The sequence below is a fragment of the Thunnus maccoyii genome, chromosome 12, assembly GCF_910596095.1.
Source record: "Thunnus maccoyii chromosome 12, fThuMac1.1, whole genome shotgun sequence".
NCBI classification, from domain to species: Eukaryota; Metazoa; Chordata; class Actinopteri; order Scombriformes; family Scombridae; genus Thunnus; species Thunnus maccoyii.
The window spans coordinates 7,685,343-7,711,612 of record NC_056544.1 but is presented as its reverse complement, the minus strand read 5'-3'; the positions used below and the strand labels follow the sequence as shown (position 1 = coordinate 7,711,612).

The window sequence follows — 26,270 nt, the reverse complement described above, 5'->3', positions numbered from 1 at the left end:
TGTTAGGGAAGCTGTAGAGCGCTGATGTTTCCCTTAAATTTGTCCCTGTATAGTATTTACAACAAATTTTTACCACAGTGAGAGATCATGAGAGTGATGCAAATGACCCAGCTAAGTGTAAGCCTTTAATGCTCAGCACTGCAAATTCAGATATAAAACATGAGTACTTAACATTATGTAGCCTACTTCCTGGTATTTTGTCTTATCTTATGGTACACTGAATAAGTCATATATCAGTTTTATTATTAAATATAGATGTTAAGCTCCAAACTTGATTATATTTTTTATTAGAATTTAAAATTTAACATGCTTTTTGGCTTGCAGCATCTCAAACTCCATTAACCCATCACCATTATGTTACTCAAACTGAAAACAAAAGAAAAGCAGACAGATAAAGCCAAGCAGCACTCTTATTATTATCTAATTATTAAATTATCCCATTTCTGGCTGTGTAATTTCATATTAATGCCAAAACTCTTGCAGGCGTACTTACATATGAAACTCTGAGATTTACAGCATAATTTCCAGAGTTAAGTTCTTCAGGTTTCAGAAGAAGGAAGTGCCAAACCCTCCGTGCAAAATCCATGTCTTCTTTTCAAAGCTTATTCCGCTTCATGGTGGACCAAAACTCCGATCAACAGGACAGAGAAAGTGTGTGTTGTCACCAGAATCCAGAGTTTAGCTCTCAAAAGTGACTTCTAGACAAATGCCAGTGCTCTAATCACCGTATGTTGGACATTTTGAAACCTGCCACAAGTGCGAGGTATAAAGTTGTCCTCTTCCTTTCCATTCGAGTGGCTCTTCCCCTGGTCATCCCACAGAAGAGAGGTCCCAACCCGCAGACCGACAAGAGGATGCTGCGCTGTCTTCAGCAGCTGCGCAGCAGCGGGGAAGTCGCACCTCGATTTGCCCTTGAACAAGAGCGAGAGGGAGGGAGGATGCTGCTGGACCACAGAGGATTACCTCTCCTATAGACGCCCCATGTCACACTCAGATTTAACAGAGAAATATATTTAGAGAGCTGGCAAATACCCCACATCTCCAAATCGCAAAAGCACAAGCTACAGTAAGCTATAAGGGACACAGTGAAGGGAAAACTTTAACCAAACATCAAATATGCCATTTAAACTTTCCTTATAACTAAATGTTTTGGTAAACATAATGTCAGACTTTTAGGATGTGGAGGGCATCCATGCTGTGAAAGTACCGTATATATTAATCTGTTTTGGGTTTGTTTAGATCACATAATAGGTTATTTAATGATGCATTTACACCACATTTGATTTAACAAATGCAGTTCAGAGACAGGCGGACATGTGCTCAGCAAGGCCTCCAGCAGCTGAATCCACTGCTGTCAACAACTAGAGGAATCAGTCAAATCACCTGCAGTGAACTCACTTTGGATTCAAAACCTGTTGCACTTGAATGAACCCTAAAAGGACACCGGTAAATACAAACTGTCAGATTTGTTTTTTCAGTGGGCTGGGATTGGATGGTTTTGGATGACCGACAGTGGGGGTGTGTTATTGCGCCCTCTAGTGGTCAATATTACAGCGTTTACCTGAGTGAGTAAACTCAGAGCTGGGAAGCTCTGCGTGATGATACAGCTGCAACATATCTTGAAGTCACAATTATGGCCTTATTGAGGACAATGAGGTCATGTCCAGCATTTTTTTTCTGGTGATTTGAGGGTTTTATAGCAACCTTTGGGGAAGTATAAAAAACTGCTATTTTTTTTTGAGGTCGATAGTATTTTTTTTATAAACCCAGTAGCCTATTGTTCCACCAGGACTCACATCTCAGGTAAGCAAAAATCTTTTCTTGGCAGCATGAAGAAGGCTTAAAACTGCATTTAGACTCTCATATTGGAAAATAAATAACAATGCTTGACCCTATAGGCTATGGACAATATAGCTGAAGAATATTTAGCTTGAAGGAATACTGATAAATATAACTAACTCAATGGCTTGTCTGCATTAAGACAGGTGAGCAAAGTCAGGGGTTCCCGCCCAATTATTTATTATGGAATAGTTTAAATTGGTTTATCTATCAACAGAAGAAAAAAGGACAACAAAGATATTAATCTAAACATCATAATGCTTAATTCCAACAAAGATAGTTTAACTTCAAACGCAATTACTATCTAAATATAGGAATAAGGAATAACTAAATCACTGCTGACACTCAATCAGTACAGCAAATAAATAACAAACTACTAAAGTGTGGGAGGGGATTTTCCACAATAGCCTATGATACAATATTCTGTTTTGACCAAGGCTACCTGAGAGGTAAAAGATTATTCACTGAGGTTGAACATATTGGTCTACACTTGTATTGCAAATTCATTTTTTGTGTTAATTAGTATTAAAGGAGACCAGGAAAATAATTCTAAGCCTTAGTCTAATCTATAAAATGAGCGTACCTCACTCTGCCTTTACATATAAGTATCTTTAAGAATGTTTTAATTACTTAAATTTGATGCATTTCTTTGGTTTTCTAGCCCCTAGCCGTGTTGGAAAATGGTCCAAATCCCAAATTAAATCGTCCCTAATACAGTAAAAGTTGGGGACGGTGTAATTACTACGTTACCCATAAAGCTCAGCTGCATGTGTTTTCTTTTTTTTCCGGATGTAGCATCACATGAATTGACTGTCAACATGCAAGATGGCCACGCATCACAGGCAAAATGCTGCTGGGCGGAGAAAAGTACAGGTAAATTGTAATAGTTGCATGAATGCTGGACGTCTGGCAACGGCAACATGATGGCTTTCAGTTTAATAAGGTGCTTCACGGATACTTGACGGGCAGTAAAATCCATCCTCGTCATGACTCAAGCCGGCTAATTTAGCTAGCTTAGCTTTAGCGTCTGCTGCTAACGCTGGCGGCTACATAACACACATTTGTTAACAATTCTCATACAAGTTACCTGTTAAAATAACACAACTACCACTCTCATTAATTGACACCAGTGACTAGTGTGCTGTCTTGGTAGCATTTTTATGTTTTTTACGTTAACGGCAGCTTAGCTACACTGTATGTGGGCTCGGTCTAATTGCTGGGATAACGGCCGTAGGTTATCTCGGTGGTTCAAATGTACACGGTGCTACCAAGGCACAGCACACTGCAAGTTATACATTTGTATAATTTTAGAGTGTATTATTGGCCAGTGTTTCCCATTATATGTGTCATTTAGCTAGGCCACTTGTTTCCTGAGCTAACTCTGCTTTTGTCACGTCAGTGCAGGTGCATATAACCGTTCTGTATCTTCGACATGTGCTCAAGGAAGAGGGTGTGATGATGTCGAGATAGCAGTGTGATCTCGGTGCTCACTCCGCTCCTGTTTGTGTTTCAGGTGTCCTATGTCATTAGAGATGAGGTAGAGAAGTACAATCGCAATGGGGTGAACGCGCTCCAGTTGGACCCTGCGCTGAACCGGCTCTTCACTGCTGGAAGGGACTCTATCATCCGGATATGGAGCGTCTACCAGCACAAAGTAGAGCGTCTTACTCTCTTACATCTATATATTAAAATATTACACTTCCTCTACGATCGGGCAACTGTGTTTCTGATGTTTGTGATTCTCAATAGTGCACTTGTCTTAATTTTTCTTCTATGTCATTGCAGCAGGACCCATATATTGCCTCAATGGAGCATCACACAGACTGGGTTAATGACATAGTTCTCTGTTGCAATGGAAAAACATGTGAGTTTAATTGCAGATAGTGGTTTCACGTAGGATTTAGTTGTTTTTTTTTACTCTGCCATTCTGCCTGACATATCGACCTGCTAATCATTGTCTCTCTGTTTTCAGTGATATCTGCCTCCTCAGATACAACAGTGAAAGTATGGAATGCGCACAAAGGATTCTGCATGTCGACGTTACGAACACACAAAGACTATGTGAAAGCTTTGGCCTACGCTAAGGACAAGGAGCTGGTGGCATCCGCAGGTCTGGACCGGCAGATCTTTCTTTGGGATGTGAACACACTAACAGCACTCACTGCTTCCAACAATACTGTCACCAGTAAGTGAAGTTTTTTTTCTGTTACAGTTGTGCCCATTTCTGGCCAATTTGCTCTGTAGTTTTGGTTATTGTGAATTTGTACCGATGATAGCGGATTGTAGCTGTTCTGTGAAATCTGATGTGTTTCTCTGGAAGATATTCTGTACCTGTGAATTTGTTTTTGGTCTGTTACAGCTTCGTCACTCAGTGGGAACAAGGACTCTATCTACAGTCTGGCAATGAACCAGATGGGCACAGTTATTGTATCTGGATCCACAGAAAAGGTTTGGCTTTGCATTAGTGACGTGCACACACACACTCACATACACACACGCACACACTAAAAGTTTAATTAATTCACCTCTGGGCAACATGCAGATTAGTTCAACTGTCACACAAACATACAGTATTAGCTGAGATATTTTATTCAGTTTAGGCCAAAAACTGAAATGACAGATCTGAAGTAAATAACTTGATTAAATTTGAATAGTTATATTTCTAAACGTAATTGGTGCCAGTGCTATTGCTATTGGGGAAAACTATTGGGGTGTGAATGTACTCTGTAAATTAATTGGCATGAGAGAAGGATATATACAATAAAGTCCCTGTTTGATGTTCATGAGGTGTTTCTTTTCAGATGATTTAATACTGTAAACAAGGGCTACATGGAAACCATGTAAACACTTTGCAGTAACATGATCAGAGAGTGTGCATGTATGTGTTGTTGTGACACACCTCTTTCTTTCTTTTCTTTCAGGTTCTGAGAGTGTGGGATCCACGAACTTGCGCGAAACTGATGAAGCTGAAAGGTCACACAGACAACGTCAAGTCGTTGCTGTTGAATCGAGATGGCACTCAGGTGAGTTAAAATGTCTGGACTCATCAGTGGTTTTGCATGTGTTTAAATAGAGGTTTAAAAAAAAAAAATCTAAATCTGCTGTCTTTCCCTGCAGTGCCTGTCGGGCAGTTCAGATGGGACTATCCGCCTGTGGTCCCTCGGCCAACAAAGGTGCATTGCCACCTACCGGGTACACGATGAAGGGGTGTGGGCCCTGCAGGTCAATGAGGCCTTTACACACGTCTATTCTGGAGGCAGGGACAAAAAGATCTACTGTACTGACCTGCGTAACCCTGACATCCGTGTGCTCATCTGTGAGGAGAAGGCCCCGGTGCTCAAAGTAAGAAGCCATTACACTTTAATCTGAAACAAAAGTTCCGTTGTACAATAAGGGAGTAGGCTGAACATTGCTTTCAGCGTGTCTGTCAGCACAACAGTTTGTGTGTCATTGTTGTTTCATGTTGTCTGTGGGGTGTGCATATTATGTTACATGTTGTGTCTTCACCAGGAAATAACCCCTCAGAAGCATGTCACTGTAAAAACATGATTTTATGCCTCTGCACCGGCAATTCGGATTGTCTGTCTATACGTCCCAATCTCATGAACGCTTTATCTCTCATAACGCCTTGAGGAGATTTCTTCAAATTTGGCACAAACGTCAACATGGATTCAAGGATGAACTGATTAGAATTTGGTGGTCAAAGGTCAAGGTCACTGTGACCTCACACAACATGTTTTTGGCTAACTCAAGATACTTAATACCTTTTTATTAAATTCCGCCAAAGTCTTCACTACAAATATTATGAGTGTGGACAGATATGGATGTAAACTGCAACTTTACCGGTTGGCAGAGGCATACAACTGAGAGGAGGTATTTCTAGTGTGGCTTGTCTTGTCTTTGCATGGCTACAGCGCTTATTTTTTAATAAAATATGTATTGCATTGTATTTTTAAAAGTAGTAAAAATGGGAAAAATGAGTTGGAACTATAAAATATTTGAACTAAATGGGCAACAGCTGTGAATAATAACCCTGGTACTCTGCTCGGTCATTCCTGTGCTCATAGCTAACCATGTGAAGTCATTCAACATTTTGCTGTCTTTCTCTCTTGCTCAGATGGAACTGGACAGATCTGCTGACCCACCTCCAGCAATCTGGGTCTCCACCACCAAGTCATCCGTTAATAAATGGGTAAGCATGCGTGACACGTCTGAGATCACTGGTCGACTGTCAACGTAATGACTCTGGAATACAATGTAGTTGGACTTGTTCATGTAGCCACACCTAATGCTACGTAATCCTCCTGTCATTAGTGTAAAAAATTAAACCAGCTTTGTGATAACATGGGTGATACACAAAAGATAATTGCATTACATTAATCATAGCTATTGCTGCAAGGAAGAGTGGGGAAGAGATGATTAAAATCCGGCATAGTCTGGATTTATTATTGTTTTTGATTTTCTGTGCAGTCTCTAAAGGGAATGCACAACTTCAGATCATCAGGGGAGTATGACAACGACTGCACTACCCCTCTGACACCACTGTGTACTCAACCAGAACAAGTCATCAAGGGTAAACTTGTGTTTATTTATGTGAAACTAAAGCATTTTCTACATGTCTCTCTCTCTGCCATTTTACAAAGTAAAGTTCTGTGTTGTGTTTGTAGGAGGTGCCAGTATTATACAGTGCCACATTCTGAATGACAAGCGACACATACTTACCAAAGATACCAACAACAATGTGGCTTTCTGGGATGTCCTGAAGGTAAAGTTATTTCTGAGTATGTTGGAGATTGATTGCATTTGCCACTCAAGTCAACCAAGCCAGAACAAGTCATGTTTATATCTATGACTGTCCATGAAATGAATCACTGCAGAAACTCCTTCAAAGGAGTCTTGTGTGTGAACACGCTCCTGGTGATGTCTGTGGTTTGAATTGTGTTGAAAGTGTTTTTTTTTTTCTACCTTCAGGCTTGCAAGGGTGAAGACTTGGGGAAAGTGGAGTTTGATGAAGAGATTAAAAAGCGCTTCAAGATGGTCTATGTGCCAAATTGGTTCTCTGTTGATCTGAAAACTGGGGTAAGTCCTACACCAGGAAATACAAGAGCTTTTCATCTGTCTCAGCAGCTGTAATGTTTTCCAACTCCTTCCTGAGCCTAGCATAGGTGTCTCATAGCTGTGTATCCTGCCACTCCTTTTCTATTGTGCTAAATAGATGCTCACCATCACACTGGACGAGAGCGACTGCTTCGCTGCCTGGGTGTCTGCAAAAGACGCAGGGTTTTCAAGCTCTGATGGATCTGACCCAAAGTGTAAGATATTTGACCCGATCACTTTGTATGTACAAATAACAGTTAAATAATGCATAATGGAGGATAAAACATTATATTGAGAGAATTTTCCCCATTGTCTGTAGTGAACCTGGGTGGACTGTTGCTTCAGGCTCTGCTTGAGTTCTGGCCCAGAACTCGCATCAACCCCATGGACGAGGAAGAGAACGAGGTGAATCACGGTAAGGAGATGCTTGACTGTCAATCCACTGTTAAATAAATCAAGTTTAAATCAACCAAACCTGCTGTGATGCTGTGAGAACTTCAATGAGGAGTGAACACAAGTTGGCAGCACACTCTGAATTGTCTGCTGTTGTCAGTGAACGGTGTGAGTGTGTGTGCGTTTGTGTGCGTCCAAGGTGTCATTCAGTGTGTCTTAAAGTAGGATTGTGTTCTCATGTCCACAGTGAACGGAGAGCAGGAGAACAGGGTCCAGAAAGGAAATGGGTATTTCCAGGTGCCACCACACACGCCAGTCATCTTTGGAGAAGCAGGAGGTCGAACTCTTTTTAGGTACTGACTCACTAACAGACCTTTGATACATCAGTGCAAGTTCATCATTGAAAAAGCTGCTGTAGGATCTGTGATGTCATCACTCTTTTCATCATATTGATTTGTCACATTGTATAGAAATGTTATAGTTGAATTATTGATTGATGTGTTTATATGCTGCAGGTTGCTATGTAGAGATTCAGGTGGAGAGACTGAATCGATGCTGCTGAATGAGACTGTTCCACAGTGGGTTATTGATATAACTGTAGATGTGAGTATTATGGTTGTTTTCACCTTTTATCTTAGTTTAAATTAAATCATATAAGACAGTCAAAATAGATTAAAGATGAGATAAAGTAGATTATAAACTCAAAATGTGATTGTGTGTCTGCGTGTTGCTCTGTGTGCATGTGTACAGGTGCATATTATATCTAAAGTCTCATTCAGAGAAGCAAACTAAAATCATTTTTGTCAAGGTGGTATTTCCAGTAACAAACCCATTCACTCTGGTTTTTGCCAAACCATCAGTTTGGCAGCTTATACAGGAAATCATGATGGCTTTTGTTGCTAAGCAACACAGCATGCTAACAGGATTTCTCTACTGTGATCAGCTGTTAAAGATGGTATTAACTGCAGAGAAGTTAGATGATTTCTAGGTTGTTTTTTTTAAAATGGAAGTGAGGGAAGATGAAAAGGAGCTGTGAATTTGGTTTTGAAATTTAAGCCAAGGGCCAAAGTGATTGTATCTTGAATTCAGATAATCGGTTTGACATTATGTCTCGAGATAAACACACACAATGGTCCAGTTTACAAAATGCTGGTCTGACAAGTCAGGCAGGCTTTCTACATCTGTAGAGCTGAGCTTCAAAACCCATTGGCTCAATAGTGGGTGAAAATAAAAACAAGTTAACATGCAGCTTTTCATCCGAACTGCACACTCTGTCACTCTGTTGGATATTTTTATTTATAACATGCCAACATGCTAAAGTCAGACATTCTCATCTGGTAGATCATGATTCTAACTTTGATGTGTTCAAAATGGATCAGCTCTGAAAATGTTTTATTTGTCCTCCGAAAAATACTGTGACCATTTAGTGTCGGACATGTCAATGATAGCTTGATAGCATCAAATGTTTAAGCTTATTGCAGTGCTGTAGTATTCTAACTATGTGTGCTGTCATGATTTGATAGATGACTTTGCACTGGAAAAATAAAATTTGAGAATTTGAAATTCAGATTAAAGGGCTTTGCCGCTGCATTTTTCCCAGGAGGATGTTCTTCTTTTCAACCATCTCTGTAGTGCAGCGTATGACAAGTTATTCCTGCCATGACTTGATGCATTTGATTCACGTATGTTATCCTTCCTCTTCTATTCCAGAAAAACATGCCCAAATTCAACAAAATCCCGTTCTACCTCCAGCCTCATTCTTCCTCTGGTGCAAAAACTCTAAAGAAGTGAGTATCGTCTTTTCTGTTGTAGGACTGTAAACTTGTATTTACAAGTTTTATACCAGTCCAGTCCATCTGTACAGACATGCATGCAGCTGATCTCACCAGCTCTGTGTTCTGCAGGGACCGTCTCTCGGCCAGTGACATGCTGCAGGTGAGGAAGGTGATGGAGCACGTTTACGAGAAGATCATCAACCTGGACAATGAGTCGCAGACCACCAGCTCCTCTGCCAATGATAAGCCCGGGGAGCAGGAGAAGGAGGAGGACATGGCCATGCTAGCCGAGGAGAAGATCGAGCTAATGTGTCAAGACCAGGTGGGCACGCAGTTTGTCCTCCCCCCACCCCCCGTTCCCAAAAACGTCCTCACTTGCATGCTGTGATTTGGAGCCACCAGCGCACAATCAGTACATCTTGCACATCCTCATTATATTAACCTTTTCATTTTTTTCATCTCTCACCCAGGTTCTGGATCCCAACATGGACCTGCGAACAGTTAAACATTTTATCTGGAAGAGCGGAGGGGACTTGACGCTTCACTATAGGCAGAAGTCCACGTGAAAGTCCTAATTTTTAAACCAAGAACTCTTCGTCATTTGCCAATCACCACTCACCTCTGACATGTAGTACCCTAAACCCCATTGTGTGGTCAAGAGTTGCAGTATCAATGAGAATCCAGAAATATTAGTGAGGACGTGGCTCATGGTGTGTCATAGGGAACTCACCAGAACAGGCCCGAGCAGCCAAGAGACACCTGGGAGATGAGTGGTCCGTATTGTTTCGTTTCATTTTTTTTTTTTTTTTTTTTACAGTTTGAAGAACGGACTCTTAATGTTTTCTCCAGCACTCAACTTTTTTTTTTTTTTTTTTTTACATCTTCAACTGCTACGTTTGTTTCTTTCCTCCTGATTGGCATTTTATTTTCAAAACAAACAAAGTCCATGTTTGTGTCTGAGTGTGCGCGTGTGTATATGCACATGGATGTAGTAGACTGTTAGTTCTAGTACATTCCAGAAACTGTCCTCGTTCTACAAACAATCCACCGTCTCAACAGTGTCACCAGTTTAGGAGTGCACTTGCTCTCTGGGTAGCATCACAGTCCTCATCTGTTCTGTTGTCGACATCTTAACTTGAACTTAACCTTGGCTTAGACATCTAATTATCGCAGAGCTTGAACCTCATTGACAGAAGCACTTGTCTTTGTCTTTCTTTTTAGCTGTGCTGTTGGATGGACTGAATGTTTTGGGTTTTTTGTTTTTTGTAAATATATGTACAACATTTTTGATTTAAGTGACTTTTTTTTTTCTTTTGGTTATGCAGCAGTTTTGTTGTTGTACAGTTTACTTAAAAGTTATTTTTCCTAATCCCTGGAACACATTCATGGTCATGAAGGTAATTTGACTTGGATGTGTGAAAAATTGCATATGTTGTATTCACTACAACCCAGAAATTGCAGTTTACTCTTAAGAATGTTAATAGTTGTCCAAGTCATCTTAGCAATCGGGGAAATTATATATAAGGTATATATCTTTAACAGTAACTCATGCTTACTCGCTCTGTGCTTGGGTCATGAGCAGCGACTTTGACGACAGTGAGGGCTGTTCCTAATGTATATTTCAGTTAGATTAAATAGGAATTCAATTAAACATGAATATAACTTGAAGGGGAACCTCATCCGAAGAGAACATACGAATATTCAACGACTGTGGGAAGTTCACCAAAGTGAAATAAATGGTAATACTCATTTCTGTCTTGGTGTGTCAACCAAACAGAGCACCAGATCTATTCATTGTAAATTTGATGGAGTTAATTTTTTGCCATGAGGAGTGTGTGTAACGCTTTAGTGGGAACCCATCGAGTGAGCTCTAATTGGCCAAAACAGGATGGGTACCATAATTAGGCCATAACACTGCAATATCCCTTGTTGTAATAATTTGTGAAATATGTATATTTTAGGCATTCAAGGAAATAAATTGGAATGGTTTAACAATGACAGATTGACGGGGATTATAAATGGATGTCTTTTGAGTTGTAATGTGTTCAGCAGATGAGTGAAATAAGAAAAAACAAAAAGGGACAGTTTCTTTTTTTTCTTTTTTTTAAGTGATATGATTGTTTAACCATCAAAGATTCACCCATCTCACATTCATCAAAAGACTCTGCACTCATTCCTAATAAAACATACAATTCATTGATAAAATATCTGCAAAAATACTTTTCCTTATTTTACACACTAGCACCTACTTAGAAAGTGAAAAACATTAAGAGGCCCCCCTAGAAAAAAAACGGAAAACAATTACTCAACAGCAGCACCACTATTTCAACGTATTACATATAGAAAAAGCCTGTCATCTACTGGATTTACATTATGAATGCATTGTCAAGTCACAGGCAGTACTCATCTACTGTTGCATAGATCACAAAAAAAATTACAAACTAATGTTGAAAGAGACATCGGGACATAATTCCAGTTTTACAAGCAGTAAAAATAGTTTACAAATAGATCGCAGGCCGCAATGCAGAATATTCAAATTAATGCTAAGTATTTAAAATGCACTGGCCTCATCAAATCTGGTGTAAAAACATGTACTTGACTGGTTAAACTCAGTAAAAGTGGATGAATAGTTTCCCTCATACCACAGCGAAAGCACTTTAAGATCAAATATGTGGGCCGTAAACTAGTGTAAAAACTTCCCTGCTTGTCATCTTTATTTATTTTTAAAAGCTCTGTTCAGGGTATCCTTATTAATATTCTTCAAAACACATCGACAACAAATGTTACACTTGCACCATGACTGTAACAACTCATCTGAACTGCCGACAGTCAGAGAGAGTTTGAAGAACATGATACAGTAGTGTTATGGGTGTTATGTTGCAGCTGTGCTTTGCTGTAGTAAGTTATCTTTGGAAGTGTTCAAGTAGTCGTTACATTAGTGTGCCAGAATCAAAGTCTCGTCACCCGTATAATCTAATGTCGCACCAGGCAAGGGAAAAGAGTTGACAACATTATAACCTTTTTAGCTTACAAATGAGCAGTAACTTTAAATTCTCTCATGTGAAACAAACAGGATGTTACTACGGTGTCTAAAAATATTATCCTAGCAACAGCTGGTTTCTGTAGTGTAACTATTCTGATGATGGAGCCGTAAACTTATGTAAGACAGGCCACCTTTTCCCTCAGTCTGTCCTGTGTTTCATATTTATTCTTTCTTTAAAAAAAAAAAAAAAAAAAAAGGTGATTGTCGACTTTGTTTTACATTTTTCTACTTTCTGTGTGGCCTGATGTAAGCTTACTCAAGAGGCGGCTCTTCTGGTTCCTCCTCATCGCCCTCATGTCCACAGTGGTGAGCGGGAGCCTCGTCTTGAGGCTCTGCAGGCTCCTCCGCTGAGCTTAACACATGAGGCTCTGCTGCATCCACGATGGCCTGAGCAGAAGAATCATCCACCGCGGGCTCATCGGCGATCGAGGTTGGGAGGAGATCGACAGGAGGTGGGGAGGGAGGGTCTTCAGCAGGAGGCTCTACTGGCTCTACTGGCTCTACGGGGAGAGACGGGGCATCCATAGGTGGACTTGGGCTATCAGTAGACTCGCAGAGAGGGCCGAGCAGGTCTGTGGACTCGAGGTTAGATGGCTCTGCCGGTGGGACGCCTGAATCCGACAAACTGTCAGTGGAAGCGAGAGCAGAAGTGAGGTCCATGGCTGCCTGGGAGCTCAGCTCTTGCGGCTCAGTTTGGGTGTCTTCCGATGATGAGCGAAGTTCACTGTCGTCCAGCTCCTCTGCACAACAGGAAATCATGGATCAGTAAAGATGGCTGCCAGAAATGCATTAATAGCTAATAGACGAGTACATGTGAACAAACTCTGTAGCACAACAGTCTGGTATGAACTGCTGCTGTATTAACTTACCAACACCGGAGATTTCACCATCTTTCTCCTCGTGCATAGCCAGTGAAGTGTTGGTCATGTCGATGGACGACATGGACAGATCCAGCCTGTCCACCAGATCAGCAGGTTCAGGGTTCATCACTGCCACTTCGGAATCAGAGAGGCCTGGAAAAACGACACGCGACATTGTTGATGAGATATGAACAAACACAGAGGCAACATATGTCAGATGGTGAGAAGTTTTTGTGCTAAATGATTTAAAACCAGTTAATATCTGAACTCACTAGGGACCGTGACTCTCTGGATGGGTGGAGGTAGAGGAGCTTCCATGAGGATGACCTGCTCCAAGTCTGTCGCACCTTCACTTTGGCTTGAAGGTGCCAACAAAGGCGCCTGGAAACAAAAAAACAGTGATTAGCTTCACTGCTACTACAAAGAGTTTGATCTCATGTAACATTATGTGAAATCTGTGTTTCTGCCTCTGATTGCTGTCGCCTTCATTCAATACAGTCCACTGGATCAGCTGATGGTTTTATGTACCTCTGTGAATCCATGAGTAGGCAGCTCTGGAGAGGGCGTCTCCTCAGGAGGAGGAGGGGTGGAGGGCTTCACTGTCAATACATCAGGATGTACAGGGATTCGGTGCAGGTAGCCATAACCGATGCCGCAACCCAAACTAAAAACAAACATTTTGAAATGCAAAGTCTCATTATAACACCACTGATACCCAAATCACACTTTTTATACCATATAAAATAATGCTGTATAACCTGAAAAAGCCTTATTCTTATTTCAAGACCAACTGATTTTGTGTACTTTAACAAAGACTGATTAATTTAAAAATGTCATAAAATAGGACCAGGACTGTTCAAGGTGATACTCCACAGTATGTTCTCTTAAATTGCTTATTTATATGTATTGTTACATACCTGCCCTCCCCTCCCCACGCTCCATTTGGTGTAACCACCACCTCTCTGCAGTTGTCTGTTAGTGTGTTGTAAACCAGCAGCTTCAGGGGCTTCCCTTCATGAGCCTCGATCAGCGAGAAGAAGTCTTCTGACTGGAAATCAGCATCAACTGAATTAATTGCAGATCATCTTTTGAAGACGCTTAAATAGGTACAACTTTTAAATGATTATTTATTTTTTTTAATTTTAAAGTTTATTTGCTTGTGGTCATGTAAAATCCCACATGAACAAAGTTTGGAAAATGTACGAACTTGACTGTAACAAAGATGCGTCATATGAAAACGAGTCTCACATCTTGCAAAACCTGATCTGCTCCAACGATGTAGTCAGTGTGGGGCTGAAGCCCTGCCAGAGCAGCAGGTGAACTGGCTTCCACATCCTAGAGAAGAAAGAAATGTAATTTCTACTATGAGACAAACGATGATGCAGACATGAGTATAGAAGCTGAAATCGAAGCAGCTCACCAGGACGTGCCAGACATTCTCATTGGCTCCTTGGTAGCTGCAGAAGCGAACACTGGCCCCCAACAGGCCCTGTCCTCCCCACATGTTACTGGGCACCACCTCCAGCTCACGAACCCTTGTGGTTTTAGTGCTGTACACCTCCATCCTCACCGCTTTCTCCATGTTGGCTTTCAGAATCTCCTTTAGTTGGTCATTTTCCTCATTCTGTCGTAAAGTAACGAGAGGACTTAACTGAGGTTAAGGTGTTAACTTTGGTTTTTTTTCCTTATTTATGGTCTTCCAGTTGTCAGTGACTTCTGACTTAAGTGCTTATTATCTAACTATCAATAAACTTACAAGTCTTTTGTTGTCCAGAGACAGAATGAAGTCAAAGAAGGGCTGCAGTCCGCCTTTTTCTGCAGGTGAATTTGGCTGCACCTGTCAAAGCCAACACAAGCAACATAATATAACCCGTAGAGCTTCATCTACACATAAAACATGCTATAGAATAATAATTAGGAAATGAATAAAGTATGTTTTTTAGATAATCTAAACCGTAGCCTCTTCTACTGCCAACAAAGAATATTATTTATTGTTTAGCAGCATACATTTTCACTACTCAGCTAATAGTTCAGTCTAATATGTCAGAAAATACTGAAAAGCTCATTTTCTTCGTTCCAAAGTAATAAAATCACTGACTTTGTCTTAAACTCAAATATACTCAATTTAGCATGAAAAGCAGCTAATTTCATCTTCACATGTGAGAAGCTTGAAGCACAATTTTGGACTTTGACTCTTTCGTGCAGTGATGAAAAAAATAATTTCAGCACTATTTTGTAATGTACCTTTATTGTAACAGTTATAAAACATGAGGCATGAGGCAGTTTATTTATTCATTGTCAGTACACTTTTCCCTTTTCTGTTTTAGACCCAAGAACTGTACATTTGAACAAAGTATTAGCTACCAGCATTCAAATGAATTTGCATTAAACGACATAAAACAAGCTAATGTTGGAAGATAATGTAGGAAGACTTTTGAGACAAGTTACAAGCCTCAATTTAAGCTTATTTCTTACCAATAAAACAATTAAATACAAGCATACGTTATATAATTGCGTCCACTTCGATTAAGCAGCTAAATAGTGCCACCTCACAGGTTTTACCGGTGGGTCTGCAGCAACACTTAGCTTACAGTTAGCATACAGTAACATCTCAAGATACGGAAGAACTGGAGGGTCTTACGCCGTGCACATGGTATCCATACGTCCCTCCTTCGGACACGTCTGAACTCTGAGATAAACCCATTTCACTCAGGGACTTTCAAATATTAATATCACAAGAAAAATAATAAGAGAGTGAGAATTATCGCGGTTGACAGTCTGTGGCCATCTTATCTGCAGCCCAAAACAATCGAGCATCGCTGCTATCCAACACACACACACACACACACACACACACACACACACACACACACACAGAGAGAGATAGGTTTACTTAGGTCACTTTTGTGGACATTATATAGACTTACAATCCTAACCATAACCATAACCATAACCATAACCATAACCACTACGGGCCTAAACCAAACCCTGACCCTAACCTTAACCACTTTCCAAATTGGGGACATGGCTTTTGGTCTTTTAGTCTGAAATGTGTCCCTGAAAGTAGAATAAGTCAGACAAACACACACACGTAAATTTTAAGTGTGTTTTAAAACAACAGTCAGGTGTCCATATGAACAGTGAAATAGGTTTTCCTCGCTGTAATCATTCCCCCTGTTCATACTGGATATTAAAAGATCCCCTTCAAGTGTACCTTCGATGTTAGTGATGGAGGCCAAAATCCACAGTGTGTCCACACAGTCATTTTGTGCAAAAATGCATTTAAAAGATGATCAGAAGCTTATATGAGGCTTCAGCAGTCTGAGTTAATCATATCACATAATATAGTGTTTCCCTGTTGAGGTGTGGTGGAAGTATAGTAACAAAAAGAGGGATTTTGGCACTAAAAAGACTGTAATGTTAAAAGACTGCGTGAAGATTGTTTTATTTGTACGTAAAATTACTATTTTTAGTAGCAGTAATAGTAGTAGGAGCGTTCAGTGTGAGAATGAATACTTAGTATACTTCATGTCCTCCCCTTGCCTTCATAAATTAAACACAACCAGTTGTGCTCATGACGCCTCTACTGTTGATATGACCTCCATAAAGTAAAATCTGCATCAAAGCTCAAAACATATGTGATAAAATAATGTGATGATGTAATGATAAAATAGTGAACATAAAAACAACCAGGACAACAGACCATTCTCATGGCAGACATTTTGACATGTTATTACAGGAAAAGCACAGGTGTAATAGATAACATTAATAACGAGTAGGTGAGCCAGCTCCTTGGGTCTTGGGACTGTATATACTGGCTGATTGGAATGGTTTACTGGGACACCACTGGGAACCATCATTAATCTTATTAGTTACTCTTGTGCGTTTCCTGCCATTACGAGTCACAACGTCTACCATGAAATAGGCCTAATAGGCGTAATTTAAGTCCAGTAATCAGTGAGGCTACTTTTAATCATACTGATTGTAAATCGATAAACTTAAGCAGTAATTTGTAAACCAGCATGGACTGAGTTAGATACTGGAGTGTGAACTGAATCTATTGATAATTGTTGTGTATGATAACAGAAAACCAAGGGAAACTTTGAGGAGTTAGATCTACTCTTAGGGTCAGCTAGAAGCAAGTGTTTCACACCAATTATCACAAAGCCAAAGACAACACTAAATCCCATAAACATTATTAACATTATTAAGGTTACTATAACTCATATAACTTCATCCTCGTCTAGTCTTGTTTTCTTCACGTACATCCTAAAAAGGGCTGATGCATAGAAATTATCACACACATTTCAGACCTCAGTGAATTAATAAATAAAAATCTTTTATTTCATTACTCCAATACAGAGATATTCTAAACATATTGTTAAGCATGTAAGGGATAATTCACAGTGAGCCAGGCAGTTATTGGAAAATATATTACAATTTAGAGACTAAAACTAGAGGAGTGTTATTTTTCATAACTGCATATGTCAAAGTGGATTATCCTGCTTATACCATGACCAGCTTCCAGCAAAATGAAAGGTATTTTTATTACTTTGAGGCAGTATGACCTTTACATGAGATCTCTGTGGAGCTGCTACCTGTCTCAATTTGGGGATAAACATTACTTTAAACTTCTACTCTAGAAAACAAAAAGAAGATTTAGTTCCAGCTATACGAGTTTTCACTTTGAGCAGTGATAAGGCTGCTGCATCAGAACAAAGTGGTTCTTTGAAAATAATGCATACCCTCCATCCAATCAGAATCCAATATTCTCTGTGGCCATGATATATAAGAAGAAATTAAATAACATGTCAAAGATCATTATAAAAGGTTCAAAAAATAAAAAATAAGGACATATATTAGATTACTTAAGTGTGGTTTCTCTGAAACAAAGGCAAATTATTTTTAGGCAATAGAAAAAATATCCAGCTTGGAAAAAATATTTTATAAATCATCCTTTGTACATTGAAATATTACAAATACATAAAAGAAGTGCTAACTTTGTTTATAATTCTCTCACATGGCTTCTTGTCATGTCACAAGAGTTCTTTGAATCACCTATAAGAGCTGATTATCTTAAACCTGCTCTGGGCTCGGTTCAGTCAGGCCGATCAGAGACTCCAGGAGGTAGGTGCTCGACTCGTTCTGTGGTAAATGAACAGAGCTAAACAGCTGGAGATGGGGAAAGCTGTCTGAGTGTCTGTGTCCTTTGAAGGAGCTGTGCAGTGGTCCGGAGGGGTAGTCACAGTCGAAGAACTCCAGGTTGGAGTCGGAGGAGAGACTCAGGTCCATGTACCTGCTTGAGGAATAGTCCACAGTGGGGGAGGGAGTGTTGGGATAGTCCTCAAGAGAGTCATCATCAAATAAATCTCTGGCTTGGTTTGCATTTTCATCCAGATAAGCTGTCACTGAGGTCCTGCTTATATTGTCTGTGAATGTGTTGGCTGTGAGTGGTTCCATACTGTCAGTAGTTGTGCTGTAAGTGGCAGAAATGTTGTTGTTCTGCGTCAGTGGTTCTCTTATGTGTCTCAGTTGGCTGCACATAGAGTAGTTATTATTTTCAGAGTCACAGATGCTGAGGGTACGGGACAACCCTCCATCAACTTCCTGGATATTCTGACTCTCAGTATGACATCCTCCTGCATCAGAATCAGTGGAGGAGCAGGAGGATTCAGTCATGTCACTGCTGCAGCTGTTCTCCTCCACCACTGACCGCTCTGCGTCGAAATGGAAGGAAGGAGTGGCGGGCATGGTGAGAGGAAGACCATCTTCTTCCAGGGGAAACCCAAAGGGGCAGGTTTTGTCCTGTGCACTGTTCACCGAGTGTGTCTTACCCTGGTCCTCATACTCTACAAGGTCCTCTGGAAGTCCAGTCTGGTCCTCTCGGCTCAGTGTTTCATCTTGCAGGCGCCTCTCCAATTCCAGTCTCATGACAGTGTGGATGTAATGGGTCTGCGCACGTCTGGAGTCAAACTTGATGTGTCCCTGAGCGTTTCCACAGCTGTCCTTAGTGCAGCCACATGGGAAGTTGAAACGGTCCACCTGTGTGACAAAAAAGCAGGAGGAGAAAATTAGTACTGTGGGTTTAATTTACTCAATACAGTTAAAAGTCTGGACACCAAGTTAACACCTGAAGTTAACAACCACTGAGAAACAAATGTAGAGAAAATGTGTTGATGTGTTGAAATGTGTGCTAAATCAAAAGTTTATCTGCAAAATTCCTTCACTGTTTACAGCTTTTACTCTTGTTTTCTAAGACACAAGCTCCTGATTGGCTACTTATTACAAGTAGCTAAAAGTAATGGAGAAATGGCTGAGATAGTTAGCTCATAGTGAGAAAATAAAATATTAAACTGACTCACACGTAAGATAAAGTGAGCCACAGCAAACTTGTCAGCAGGGAAATTCCTGGTTGAAGTAATTAAGTGTACGTCTAAGTGTCGTACCTGGCACTTGATGCCTGCCAGACTGCATGCACAGGTCTCTGGCTCACAAAAGCCCTGGCAGTCACATCCACAGTCCTCCCTGGAGACACGCAAGGCATGAAGTTGCCTCTTCTCCTCCTTGTCAATGCGCTTCACCCCCGCTGCCAGGAGGAGAGCCTGCCGCTGTCTGGAGGAGTACGGCTGAAGGAAACTCCCATCCTCCAGCTCAGAATCACTGATGTGGACGTCAATGTCTTCATGTGGGACTTGATCCACTGTGAGCCTGTCTGCTTCTCTCTGGTCAATGGCTCCACTGGTGATCAACTGCAATCAGCACATCAGATTAAATAAGAAAACTGCTGTGTAGATGAGGCACGCTAACCACTGTAGAAATCAAGTGCACTCACTTTGTGTTTCAACGCTTCAAGCCTCTGTTCTCTCAGTCTGTCTCGGAGCTTCTCTCTGCGTCTGTGCCGTTGCTCCACTGCATGCTCCGCTACCGTGAACCTTTGGAGGGTGCTGTGCCTCTGCACCATGCCCAGGGTGGCACCTCCACGGCTGGGCACACTGGTGAAGCCCTGGCAACGTGGGAAACTGAACACCGTCACCAGGTCAAAGCGCACATTACTCTGCCTATTCGTCAGCCTGGGCCTCTTCAGGATGGACTGAACTGGTTACATAAGAGAGAAAGAGAGAGAGAGAGACACCAAAAACCATCAGAAAAAATGAGGCTGTCAGGTTTTGTCAGGTTAAAACCTGGATAACTGCCTATATTTATTTTATAAATACAGACCCTGAACTTTGACACAGACTTTGTGTTGTGTAGATCTCTGAGTAGCCACTAGGTGACACACTACAGGTGCTTTACTACAGTGTCTCGAGTCAATGGTTGAACATAAATGAGGAAAGGAAATACCATGAAAAGAGTTGACAAACAGTGGACAGATCAACAGCAGAGAGGGAAAGGAGGTAAACCTGCAGCTCTTTAAAGGTTTGCAAGAACATAATTAGAATCTGTCTGCCAGCAAAGTCTTTAATATCCACCAGGTGACTGTTTGCTTTAACAGTTTGGTTACAACAAATTGTCTGACCTTCACACATAACTGAGGACGAACTCTAGTTCCAAAAGTCAGTAAACAACTGAAGCCAGTTGGCTAAGCTTGTCTCAGCTGCTCTCTCTGTCTGAAAAGCATGCTCCACACCGGGGCACTGTCACAGCATGATTCAGTTGTGAAACTCAAAATAACAGGCTGTATTACAAATGTAATATTTGAGGTTTAAGACTGTACAACAATAATTGCATATTTTTGTCATTGCAAGCACAATAAACGATGAGCGATGTGGCGTGCAGCTCTGATATCTGAATAAAGCCACTCGTTTAAAAGGGACCTTGCTATTCAAATTGATTCCACAACATCCTATTGCTCAGGCAAATGATGTTCTACACAAGCAGACAGACAGCCGAGAGGCGAGCCATTCTCACTGCATTATCTAGAGTGGCCCTAAGGTTAGCATTTTCATATCTATAAGTCATAACAGGGCTGCTGCAGAGCGATAAGAGACACTCCTATAAAACACCGATGGGAGAATAGCCAGATAAGGAAGAGGTTTGCATTATTTGAAAGAGGGGTGGATAAAACAGTGGTCGGTTGGTTTGGAGACTCACTGGGTAAGCTGGTGGGTGGAGAAGGGCCTTGCGGTGTGAAATCTTGGATGTCAGAGGAGCTGCTCTCCCCGTCAGACTCCCACTCTGAGGAGGCAGGGGAAGAGAGTGAGGAGGAGGAGTAGCAGGGATTGTCATCTACCTCTGCAAACTTTCTCTTGAGGATGCCTCTCATGGTTTGGTTGCGGTGGTTGATGTATATTCTGTATGAACACAAAGAAAAACAGCGACATTGGTTTAAATATTTATCATACTGTGGTAATAATAGTATAGATCAATACTATTAGAGGACAAAAACCAGTCCTGAATTGTGTGGCTTTCTCCAAAGCAGCATTTCTATCCCAGAAACATAAAATGAGACATAATGTAAATCAATGAATAAATGATGGAATAACAATTTAGTAACACAGATGATGTGTTTCCTTTCCTGTATGAGAGACCAAATGTCAACAGCCAAATAATACATCTTTTGAAAGTGACAACTTGGAGGAATCAGAGGTCTTTCCTGTAAAGAGCAGAGAGCTGCACCTCTGCTGGTCGAGCCGGTTTCAGGACACAAGTTTGTTTAGGCTAATTACATCTTGATAGTGATTATCCTTCAAACTGGTGTTTCATAAGTGTACAAATGTGAACTTAAATCCTACTTTTGCTCACTACCAGCTGAGCACTTGAGAGTAAAAGAAAAAAAAAATCAACAGCTCTTTTTTTTCTTTTCCCAGCAGAGTAATTAACATTCCAATGATTCCTCAAGTTTTTTGTGAAGAATATGTGGAAACGGACTGTCCAAAGGCAGTGGGTGGGTGGGGGGTGTGGGGGGGGGCAGTGGTTCAAGTGGCTGCTATTTTTGGATGTGAACATGGAAAACAAATCCAAACATGAGCAATTTCAGGGTTACAAACTTTAGCAGGGGTAAAAGTGAAGTTTGCTGGAAAAGAGAGTGGTGTTGTGCTGTTGTTTGTCATAGTTACCAGTATGTGTGTAGAAGCTGTGAATTCATTTTTGGAAACAAAGGGAGATTATCACCTCTTAGATGTATGCTAGTAGCTTTTGACTGTGTCAAATTTATCATTTGATTTAGGGCTGCGACAATCTATTATTATTATTATTTTAGTTAGTAATTAATTGGTCCATAAAATGGCAGAAAATAGTCAAAACGCACATCACTATTTTCCTAAAAACCCAAGTTCACAAATTCAAATATGTTGTTCTTTCTGAGCAACAGTCCAAAACTCAAAGGTTTTCAGTCTAGTGTTTAGTGTTATTCTCTTTGGAAAGCTGGAATCAGAGAGTTTTTGGCATTTTATCCTTACAAAATGACATAAACAATCAATTGATTGTTGACAACTTTTGCTGATTATGTTTCTGCTGATTGACTAATCACTTAATCATTTCAGCTCTAGTTTGGACACATTGGTATAAAACAGTCAAACCTACAAACTGAATGTTCACTGATAAAAATTATACTCTTCTTTATGGCTCAAAAAATAAGAACAACTTGACATTTAGGGTTCTTTAAACAACATCACGATCCAGCAGCTGACCAGGATTTAGACTGAGCACCCCTCAAGTCCCATAAAAAAGACAGTTAGGGAGTGTTTAACCTAACACCAGCCACTGACACAGTACAGTGTGTGATTTTTTTAAAGATAAAGTACACCAGGTGGCATTGCTTCTGCTCAGAAAACAGGCTATGTAAACTACTGGCAACTTATGTCTGCATTGGCACGCTGCTTTCCTCCAGTGGACTCTGCAACTTCCCTGCACCCACACAGTCATTCACAATCCACAAGACAAGGGGCTTTCTGATTGTCTATAGTAAGCAAATACTTAGACCAGCAAGGCTGTGTGTGCATGTCTTTGTGTGCCAGCGTGTGTGTGTGTGTGTGTGTGCACTCAGAGTGAGCAACTTCCTGGATCCATCAGCAAATAAGAGGTGAAACAAGAGACAGCCTCTTGTGCCATTACACTGTTTACACAGTACAACTCTGCTGCATAGGCAGTAAGATGTAAAGGGATTTCTCCCTGCAAAACACATCTGTACAGCTGTTAAGTAGCCTATTCCTAAAAGTCAAATGATTGTATTTCTAATTAATACTGCAATGCAGTGCCATTATAGCTGCATATGGCCCAATTATACCACATTTATTGCATTTAATATCCGACAGAGCAGAAAGATGTTACATGCATGTTTCCACTGAGACCACATCAATAATTTAGAGGTTCAAAGCAGCAGAGACAAGTACGCGTTCACGTGCAGCAGAGGGATTGGGGGGGGGGGGGGGGGGGGGGGCCACACAGTATTAATGTAGTAGTTTGTTGTAGTTGTATACGTTATTATGGCTGTTTAAAGTGGGGGTGAAAAAAATACCATGACGCCATTGTGTTCAGTCACACTTTAAATCCCTTCAGGAATGTTACGCAGGAGTCGTTTCCTGTTTGGCATAATAACAGTCATTAGGCAGCTGACCTCTTCACCCCTTGTGGAGACACACGGCGATCATGTCAGCTACAGTGACAACACTGTTCCCCTCCTGTCTGCTTTTCTTTACAGCACACACCACACACACGCGCGCGCGCGCATACACACACACACACACACACACACACACACACACACACGGAGTTTGTCCAAAACATTCAGACTAATTTTAAACTGAGTCTCCATGTCAGTGTTAAAATGTGAATTTATAACTCGCACTAAAAAAAAAAAAGAACGACAACGAGTCCAGTAGTTGCCAAAATTTAACCGAAACATGCCACCCTAGTACAGTGTAAACATCATTAAGCTTAAAAACATAGAAAGGTCAGAACATGAACTAATTATTGACAAACACATAATAAACCCTACAGCGGGACAGTGATTTATTTTCTTTTGTCAGTTACTCACCAAGAATTAAGAGTCAGCATAATAACAAAAGGCTGAAAGTGACACGAAGTTTATGGGTCTTGTCCACAGTCCGGCCAGCTGAGCATTGTGTGTCCCTCAGTGTACAAGTGAAGCTGCACTGTAGTACCAGTGTGAACATGAGAGGACTCAGCTGGGAGCTCCCAAAGATAACAAACGTAGGAGCAAGATACTTCACCCCCGTGTTAACTATCAAACCGACGAATACCTCGCGCATGCGTATGGCTACCCATTAGTTTTGGTTGTTTATGCAAGAAATATAAGACACAAGTTGTCAATATAACTTTCACATGATAGCACACCTTGTGAAACAGCAGCAACTATTTTCTAAATGATTCAAACAGATGTATATATTTCACAACACCTTCACTAGTCTGGCAATCACGATTAGTCAGATTAGTTAAACCTGGTGCCAAAACAACTATACTCCAGCTTTAAATTAAGTCTTTTCCCATCTCTACTCCCCATTGTTAACGCTTCAAGGCTTATACTTTAATATTTGCCTGAGCCCAAACTTCTAGATAATCTGCCAAACGAAACAGGAAGTGTGTTGCAGTGACTCTTCTCGCTCCTCTCTGCGGCTCCCCTGACCGTCTTGACGCGGACGGACAGACGCAGAGGCAGGAGACGCTCATGACTGACTTTCCGCCCACAGATTCCTGTCTGTTGTGCTCACGCTGCACTGTAACCACTAGTGATGTGGTGCTAAATAAATAACCTTTAAACCTTCAGCTGGTGATTATCAGACGGCAATCAGCCACCATTATAAACGAGTTGGAACAAACGTACTCATCTTGGTCATGTTTAATTCTGTAGAAATTAGGTAATTTACCTAATAATTTTTAGTTAAATACATTTTTGAAAAAAGCTGAATAATATCGAGAGGGTTAACAATGATAGAGATACTCTAAATTAAAATAGGTGAATATTGTCTGTTTCTATTTTTATTTTTAGGCTATTGTGTTGTTATCTAATAGTTTGTGTATCTTGTTCAAACATCTCTCCTTACAGATATTATATATATGCAGTGTTTGTGACAGATATACTAGAAATTCAGGAGGCATTGACATTTAAATACCACTGAATTGAAACTCTCATTTTAAGTTACAAAAAATTTGCAAAAACCTTTTTTCGTGGGCGAGTTTCAAATTAGGTGATATTCATATTTCGACATTAAATATTCAGAAGTGGTTGAATTTCACACTTAGGTGATCAGTTTCTTATGGTCTTCTGTTGCTTCCAGACTGTCTTGGCTTTTTGTGTCTGTTGTAAAATGCCTTCAGACCTCTTATAAAACTGATAAGTCCTCTGTTACATAAAGGTGACACATGCTGCCAAGTATTCACTTTACATTATATGACTCACTGGCGTTCCTCTGTGATGCTGATTGTAATTCAGACACTCCTAAACTCCAGGAAACTCCCTGCAGCGTAAAGGAGCTGTAGATGGGACGGATTATGGATTTGAGAGTAAAGCGCTATGCCTCTTCTACTCAAGGAGAAATCCTCTTCCCTTATCTATTATACTCTGTTTCTTATCAACAGATGTTGGCATAAGTAAGGAATATACGTTTGTCTATGTACACACTTACTTTGAAGTCATCAGACTGTTGACTCTGTGGTTTTCATGAAACTACGGAGTGAGAAAAATTAAAGTGACTGGATTAACATTCCAGTGTCTCTGCTTTTAAAGATAATCATAGGCTACTCTATGTCCCCGACTGGGAGGAAAATGAAGCTCAGAGAGGCAGACAAACAGACCGGCAGATTAACAGATGGACAGACAGATGAACGGAGGAACAGACGATGAAAATACTCTTGCGCTTGAGCTTTGACCCCATGTTGATACACATCAGTGACACAGTGCTTCAGTTTGAAAACTGCTCTAATACCTAATACCTGTCGGTCCAGACACTCTGGCCATGGGAAGGACTGCTCGTCCTGATCTCAGCACTCAGTGGAAGTGTGTTATGAGAGTGTGACCCACTTTGGCTGGGATCGCTTTAATACGTGTGTGTGTTTCTTTTCTACTGACCTGTGTGGAGAGTAAACACCAGGGAGACTGTGCAGCAGGGAAGGGAGGATTAAGTTAGTGAAAGAACACATAAAAAAAACAGGATTTGCCTTTCATTCTCTGCTATAAATTGGACTGTTTATCAGTACGTGTACTGATATTGAATAATGAAGGTGTATCATTCTGTGTTTCCTGATATTTTGATGTGACTTACCCATAACACATGATCAAAGTGCTCCATGAGGCTTCATGCCTAT

At 40.7% G+C, this 26,270-nt stretch overlaps 4 protein-coding genes across 7 annotated transcripts in view; 1 reads left to right on the top strand and 3 right to left on the bottom strand.

Annotated features, from left to right (window-relative positions):
• The window catches only part of LOC121907955 (sodium channel protein type 4 subunit alpha B-like), a 45,155-nt gene extending 43,365 nt beyond the window's left edge, over positions 1 to 1,790 (bottom strand). The window contains exon 1 of one of the 2 annotated variants that reach the window (XM_042427546.1): positions 494 to 1,790. The gene's annotated coding sequence lies outside the window, so the exon portion shown is untranslated. The remainder of the gene's footprint in view (positions 1 to 493) is intronic. The other variant, XM_042427547.1, reaches the window with a different exon arrangement.
• On the top strand, positions 1,785 to 11,102 carry LOC121907956 (WD repeat-containing protein 48). 3 transcript variants are annotated; one of them, XM_042427551.1, is made up of 19 exons: positions 1,785 to 1,803; positions 2,635 to 2,712; positions 3,353 to 3,493; positions 3,628 to 3,703; positions 3,812 to 4,024; positions 4,199 to 4,287; positions 4,761 to 4,862; positions 4,957 to 5,181; positions 5,957 to 6,031; positions 6,310 to 6,412; positions 6,507 to 6,604; positions 6,811 to 6,918; positions 7,055 to 7,151; positions 7,256 to 7,351; positions 7,577 to 7,682; positions 7,845 to 7,932; positions 9,040 to 9,116; positions 9,234 to 9,426; positions 9,575 to 11,102. In XM_042427551.1, the coding sequence occupies exons 2-19, from the start codon at positions 2,665 to 2,667 to the stop codon at positions 9,668 to 9,670; spliced, it is 2,031 nt and encodes a 676-aa protein (XP_042283485.1). In that variant the 5' UTR covers positions 1,785 to 1,803; positions 2,635 to 2,664; the 3' UTR covers positions 9,671 to 11,102. The 3 variants fall into 3 exon arrangements, with proteins under 3 accessions (XP_042283485.1, XP_042283483.1, XP_042283484.1); XM_042427549.1 differs by having other exon boundaries at positions 3,625 to 3,703; XM_042427550.1 differs by lacking the exon at positions 1,785 to 1,803 and having other exon boundaries at positions 2,616 to 2,712; positions 3,625 to 3,703.
• Positions 11,103 to 12,324: 1,222 nt separating this feature from the next.
• Positions 12,325 to 15,832, bottom strand: gorasp1a (golgi reassembly stacking protein 1a). Its single transcript, XM_042427552.1, has 9 exons — positions 15,649 to 15,832; positions 14,764 to 14,844; positions 14,428 to 14,631; positions 14,256 to 14,342; positions 13,925 to 14,055; positions 13,536 to 13,671; positions 13,280 to 13,388; positions 13,017 to 13,160; positions 12,325 to 12,887 (listed from the first exon to the last, which is right to left on the bottom strand). The coding sequence occupies exons 1-9, from the start codon at positions 15,709 to 15,711 to the stop codon at positions 12,400 to 12,402; spliced, it is 1,443 nt and encodes a 480-aa protein (XP_042283486.1). The 5' UTR covers positions 15,712 to 15,832; the 3' UTR covers positions 12,325 to 12,399.
• A 1,497-nt stretch (positions 15,833 to 17,329) lies between these two features.
• On the bottom strand, positions 17,330 to 24,089 carry LOC121908796 (cysteine/serine-rich nuclear protein 1-like). Its single transcript, XM_042429082.1, has 5 exons — positions 23,983 to 24,089; positions 21,099 to 21,298; positions 19,840 to 20,102; positions 19,454 to 19,756; positions 17,330 to 19,049 (listed from the first exon to the last, which is right to left on the bottom strand). Exons 2-5 carry the CDS (start codon positions 21,268 to 21,270, stop codon positions 18,084 to 18,086), a joined length of 1,704 nt encoding a protein of 567 aa, XP_042285016.1. The 5' UTR covers positions 21,271 to 21,298; positions 23,983 to 24,089; the 3' UTR covers positions 17,330 to 18,083.
• Between the last annotated feature and the right edge of the window lie 2,181 nt (positions 24,090 to 26,270).